Below are 6,813 nucleotides of genomic sequence, written 5' to 3' on the forward strand. Positions count from 1 at the left end.
AATTGATCAATTAAGTTATTTTTTCAAATTCAAATAGAGATTCAAGTTAGTTGATTGGATAAAAATGACAATCTAAATTGTGGATTTAAATATCTACCATTCAAATTTGAATATTAAAATTACTATTAATCTGAATTACTTATTTTGCAGATTTGGAAGGAAATTAATATATAAGTCTACCCTCCATAATTTTACAAATTGTATTTAATTACTTAGATAATTGGCGAGGTTAAATCAATTAGAAATTTTCAAAACGGGAAGTGAGGTTAAATTGAGTTAATGGGATTCAAATAAAACTTGAAAGCTCATGCAAGCACAATTATAACACCAAAACAAACATAAGCAAATCATCAGTACCTTAAAGAAAACATGAGTACCATTATTTAAATTGCCATTAAGTTCTCACCCACACTTTTTTTTTTCTTTTACAATCTTCAAGCATCCACCTTTGCTGCTGCAGATGCATAACTTACACTACTGTCTCGTGTACTTTTGCACTGACTCGATTGCTCGTAACGTAAGAATTTTATCTTTATTTTCGTCGAGCTGTTGCTCAGCATCTGAAATATACTCCAACATAACCGAACGACCATTAATAAAAGTCTGGAAACTCAAAACAGCCATTCTGAATATTTAATAGGTAGTTTGGGCAATTTTTATTGTTGTTAAAAGGGATGAAAACTTGGCTTTCAAGAAAGCTTAAAACACTTACATGAAGAAATACACTAATAGGATGACGTCCACAGATCGTGTTGTCATACTCAGATAAATATTGTTTGAATGCATCTGCATCTCCAGTTTCTATTATATCCATACCCATCTTGTCTAGCGCCTCAATTGATTTGTGTATGGCCCCGTACTTCTTGTCATAGTACATATAATTGAACCTGGCACAAAAAGCAAATATTTCTTGGACTGGGGTGCAAGTGTCGGATGCATGTGGGTATGGTTAGATTTTTCTAGGTTTTTTTCATGTATTTGGAGGATCCTTGGAGGTAATATCCCCATATCTATGTGTAAGCCATGAGTGTCCGATACAGGTACTTCCGGAAAAAAGAAGGGCCAGAACAACCTAGGTTTGCACCACAATATAGAAAACCATAACCGATATTGGTCTATGCTCCATATCCATCCAAACATTGATTAACTTCGGCTAGGGCAAATCATAGAATAGAACCATGGACCAAATTTAAACCGTTGAACAATAAAATTTCTTTAAAAGAAAAGGACGTTTATATGCTTTTGATAGGGTATGGAGTGAATAAACATCATTATTCGACAGTCAGATGAGTGGTGTTTTGAAAATTTTAAAGAGCAGCGAGTAAAATAATAACTCAGAATAACATTTCATGTCGCCAGGAAAAGTTTACAGTCTACGTCACATCCTACTTTCTTCTTAGGAGTTCGAGGGTGGTGTTGCTAGTAAACTAGGCCACAGCAATATTCTAAAGTGTAGCTTGTATGCATGTAAGACATATTTGAGCCTCATGTGCATTGTTATAAATTAAGATGAAAGTTATAGGGAACAAGCGGCTGAATCAAACATACCGAGAACCCCAGTGACAAAAATCTGATGACACGGAGAAGAAATTATGAGGATCATCTACATATTTGGCCAACAACTTCCCGTACATTGCTTCATTTTCAGCGCTAAGAGCACCGACCAAAATGGGTATGATTTTCACTGGATGCCTGTAACACCATCACCCAAATCAGCTTCAATTAGAAATAAGCTTAGAGCCTCTTTGATTATAAGGGGGGAAAAAAGAGGTTTTACCCCTCAAATACTTTTGAAAGATATGGCAAGTGCATTTCCATGCTGTGCTCAGCTTCATCAACCCGGAGATTCATCAATTCAAATTTTCCTGTAGCTTTCAGCTCTTCAATGACTGAAATATTAAACAAATATAACTCACTTAAGTTTAGTATAAAGGACCACTAACACACAGAGAACTGCAGAGCTTTAGGGATAAAAAGTTGGAAGAGGGCAATATATTAGACATTTCAAACAACAAAAGGTCAATTCACACACTATTCATCTCAACCCGAAGGAAATAAAATAACACACAAAACCAAAAACCACAGTCAATCAGCTGCAACTAACGTATGAGAAATCATGCTGGAGTTAGTAACAAAGCTAATATATGATATGATAAGACAAGAAGAAAGGTGGGATTTCAGCGTCAAAGAAAAATGGACATCACTTTACCTTCCAAATCAATGGGTAGGTCCCCTATTGGTGTCTTGTAAACTGTAGCTGTCGAGAGAGAGCATTTTGGAGTGTAATAATGGTGAGAAGGACCAAGAAGGAATACCCGAGTGCTGAAATTGAAAAATTTTCTAACATGTCAGCGAGTTTTGGAAATGAATGAAGCCGATGAAGTAGTTACCTTTTTTTTTTGTTCAAATACTATAATTTGAGCAATCAGTTCCACAATTTTACATGATATTTGAACAAAATTTGGCTCAAAACTGGAAGTAATGATAAAAGAAAAATGAATGAGGATATTTCCTGAAAATTGAAATACATTCTAGCAATTTAAAGAGGAGAAATATAATAAAAAGACGCACATGTTTGTCGGGTCAATGTTTCCAAAAGCATATGCAGCAGCACGACCTGAATATGAATAGCCGGCATGCCTGAATTCCCAAGCCACCGTTTCAAACAAAATCAACACAACACATTAGAATATACATATATACATACATCTATATATTCTAATGTTAGAATAGAAACACAAGATGAGGTGAAGCAACAAACTTACGGAGCAATTACACCTCTTACATCAGAAGATTTTGGCAAGCCAGCCGCCCTGATCCATCCATCAAGCTCTTCCGATAACTTGTTCGCTGAAAAAAAGAGTGTATATATATACACATATATATTAATATGGGAATCGGCAAGGTAACAGTTTAAGAACTAAACAATATTAGCATAGCCAAGAAAAAGGTTTAAACATGCTCCACGTCCCTGTATCTTTTGTACATTTGAAATTTAGTCCTACTACTTTCATTGAACTTAGAAAAATGAAAGGAGTTAATAGTTGGACTTAAATTTTGAAATATGAAAAGTAAAAGATAATTAAAAGATTTCAGTTTTTGTTTTACAAGTTATGGAGAATGAATTACCCAAATCCTTTCAAATACAAGTCGAAATTATTAATCTTTTCAACTTCAGAAGAGCAGTGCAGTAAATAATATCCTAATGTAACACTTAAAATTATTAAAAATTTTCATCTCTTAAAGCTTTACTTAACAGGTGACTAATTTATGTTCCATAAATAACACTACGAAATTACTTAGCTTAGCTCCTATTTTTTCCCTTTTAAAAAAAAACATCTCTCGAATTAAACGATATTTTTGCTACGATTTCATCATTCGTAGAAAAAGATGAGCAAAATCCAGAACCGAAATTAGATTATGAAAATCGATAGGGTTTCGAAGGAAGCAAAGAGAAGATAAGTAAAGCGCGCTGTAAAAGGACTTACGGTTATCAGTGTACCAAGATCCTGCATGCGAAGCTCTTCTGATTTTCTCCATTGAGAATCGAATCAAAGCCCTAATTTTTTTCTAAAAAATTTATTTTTGTCGACGGAATTGGATTTTAGATTCAGATAATATATTAGCAATGAAAAAAGAAAAGAAAAGTACAAATTAAAATAGGACTCTGTTTATAGATTAACTGAATCTATCTGCGGTGGAAGCTTTGCGAAGTGTGAAGTGGAAGAGACGTGATTTTAAGAATTTAGTTAAGGGTAAATTCTAGATTTAGTCACTTATGTATATTTTAAATTATATTTTGGTTATTAAACTTTAAAAAATTACGATGTGATCACTAAAATAAAAAAGAAAACTATTTCTGCAATCAACAAGAGAGAAATCTCCAAAGAGAAAAAACTTAAAAGAGTTATATTGAATGAATCAAAATAATGAAGGGTGTGTTTAATGAATAATGAAAATATCTTTATATAAATTAACAAAGTAGTTCTAGTTAGAACAAAATTTTCTTATTAACTAACAAATATACAACTTTTAAACAATTAGAAATATTAAAAATATTTTAAATTTCGAAATAAATAAAGAACAAAAACATAAAACTTAATAAATAAAATGTTATATATATATATATATATATTCAAATTTAAGTCTTAAAATCAAAGACAATATGATTTAAACTCGGATTAAAATGTGAAACTTGTAATTTCTCATAATAATCCCATCCAGAAATTTTACTTTGTAGTCTTCAATAAAATGATCATAACTTGAGCCTCAACTCAAAATCAGGTGATTAAAATAGAATTTTGAAGCTAAGAGTTAGCTCTATCATTGGTCAAAAGACATCTCGACCTAGAAATATCTAAATTCCATCCAAAAATGCATTGTAAGTTAACTGATTTTTTAGACTTGAAAATTGGCTGATTTGGTAAGCTTAATTTAATAAATTTCACCATATCCGTGTATGTATAAGGAGGATAATGACTCATTGACCAAAATGCAATAAATCAATAATGTTAGTGATCATATCTAGTACTCAAGGTTGGCTTCAAAATTCAAATTGGTGACTTAGTTTTTTTCAATTTGATACTTGGATTTTTTTTGTCCCAATTAAGCACTTAAGTTTGAGTTCAATGCATTTGATACTTGAGTTTTTTTATCTCAATTAAGTGTTTATGTTTTTTTACTAGCGCCCACGTGTCAAATATTCTTTGGGACTCATAATGTTATTTAACGTGTCATAATGTTCTATTGATGTTGATGCTAAAGCTTTTGCTCTGTTGATGGAGCTTGTTCTTTGCCATTTACGATGAGTGTTTGCTATTATTTTCTCTTTAAATTGTATGATTCAATGAATTAATGAATTTACCTTTTCAGAAAAAAAAATCTCAAATATTGAGATTAAAAAAAATTAAATTGAGATTAAAAAAATTAAATATCAAATTAAAGAACAAGTGGTATATTAACCTTTTAAAGTATGTCTAATTATGTTGTGAGTTTGTATTTTTACATATTTGAAATTTAGACTTGCGCTAGACATGAACACTTTTCTATTTTCCAACTAACGCAGTAAATAAAAAAATTAAAATATGTTATAAAATAAATAGACAAATAGTAAAGAACAAAGAAAATATGGGTAGCAATAGAGAATGTATTTTATTGATCAATGAGGATATTTATAAAATTTCTATAAAGTCTTTATTTATATGCATAAGAAATATAAATGAAGCAAAGATCTACTTCTAATGACTATTAGAATTTAAAGTATATCAAAATTTATCTTGATATTGATGATTTGGATGTCCATTGGTAGATAATGTGCCTCGTTAAAACTTTACTAAGATAAAAACCCTGTGGGAAAAAAATACTAGTGAAGGAAAAATAGTACACATATCTAAAATACGCATAATATGTTGCCTCATTAAAAACCTTACCAGAAATACCGAATGGGACAAAACATCGGTTAAAGGAAAAAGAATGCAGCGCGTATTTGCTCCCACTCATGAAAATATCACATATTTTCTCATATTTTACATATTCAATCTTGAATACTAGTTGTAACACCTCAAACTCGGCCTAGGAGTTTAGACCAAATTCGGAATGCTACATTGATCACCGAAGTGATCCTAAGGAAATTTTATAAAACTAGTCAACCTTAGTTCCATTTCCGAAAGCATTGATATCAAAGTATTTAAAACCAAAATAGTAAAGCATTTAAGTCTTAAAACAGAGGATGTACCATAGTATTAAAAACCTTACATTTCAAAACTGAGTATCAAATTGAAACTGAAATCACAAACTTATAATTTATTTCCCTCTAAGACTGTCGTAAACCTCCGCATACGAAGCCCATCAACAGAATCCAGAACTGTACCTGAAAGGGGAAAGAAAAGAGGGGGTGAGCTACTTGAGCTCAGTGTGAGATCAAAGCCAAGTACTATAGAATCAGAAACAGAGAATCCAGAAAGCAATTCAGTAGCGGACATACTTACAGAACTATATGGAACCGGTTGGTACGTTCTAAACAGACGTACCGACAGATAACAGTATTTAGCACATATTAACACACACTCAATCACACAGTCGCTATAACGGTTCAGTCAGATAGTCGCAATTAGAGTACACAATGTCAGAAACGCTTTTCGGTAAAACAGTATAATAGTCAGTTGCATTCTCAAACAGTCGAAAAAATGCATATGAGTGCAGTTGAGCTAAAGAAACCCACCCATCCAGCCAACACACTTCTCCATGTAACAGTCCAGTTTAGAACCTAGTCGGAACAGTGGTTTCGGGACCACATATCCGCATCAGAAAAATATTTAAATATTATTTTTAATGTTTATGATATGTGAATGAGCATGTGTGAAAGTCTTATATGGAAATTTGAATGTTTGTGTGCTTAATTTTTGAAAAAGGACCTAATCGCGTAAAACGTAAAAGTTTCTTGCTGTTTGTTAAAAGTGTTTATTTGAAATGTCTTTATAATTGGAAGGTCCTTATGTTTCAATTGGACCATTAACATGGTTAATGGACTTTTATGGTCAACCATTATAAGTTTTTATTATTATTTCATTAAGGGCAAAATTGAAATTTGTTTAATTAAGTTAATATTAAGTAAATAACACATAAAATTTGGCCATTTCATGTTCATCTTGCCGAAAATATAAAGAAAATAAAAGAGAAAAATCTTTCTAGGGTTCAGCCATTGAATTCCTTGATTAAGGTATGGATTTTGTTCGGTTTTTGATAATTTCTACTTTTTTGTAATCGTTGTTTCGTATACTAACAAGCCAATGCCTCAATTTCTGATTTTGATGA

General features: G+C 31.7%; 1 protein-coding gene across 1 annotated transcript; it reads right to left on the bottom strand.

Moving 5' to 3' along the window:
* Positions 1-358: 358 nt before the first annotated feature.
* Positions 359-3,873, bottom strand: LOC121203518 (protein MEMO1). Its single transcript, XM_041115675.1, has 8 exons — positions 3,489-3,873; positions 2,766-2,850; positions 2,572-2,640; positions 2,210-2,322; positions 1,778-1,889; positions 1,549-1,692; positions 713-887; positions 359-560 (listed from the first exon to the last, which is right to left on the bottom strand). Exons 1-8 carry the CDS (start codon positions 3,538-3,540, stop codon positions 435-437), a joined length of 876 nt encoding a protein of 291 aa, XP_040971609.1. The 5' UTR covers positions 3,541-3,873; the 3' UTR covers positions 359-434.
* Between the last annotated feature and the right edge of the window lie 2,940 nt (positions 3,874-6,813).

This window comes from Gossypium hirsutum, chromosome A06 (assembly GCF_007990345.1).
Source record: "Gossypium hirsutum isolate 1008001.06 chromosome A06, Gossypium_hirsutum_v2.1, whole genome shotgun sequence".
NCBI classification, from domain to species: domain Eukaryota; kingdom Viridiplantae; phylum Streptophyta; class Magnoliopsida; order Malvales; family Malvaceae; genus Gossypium; species Gossypium hirsutum.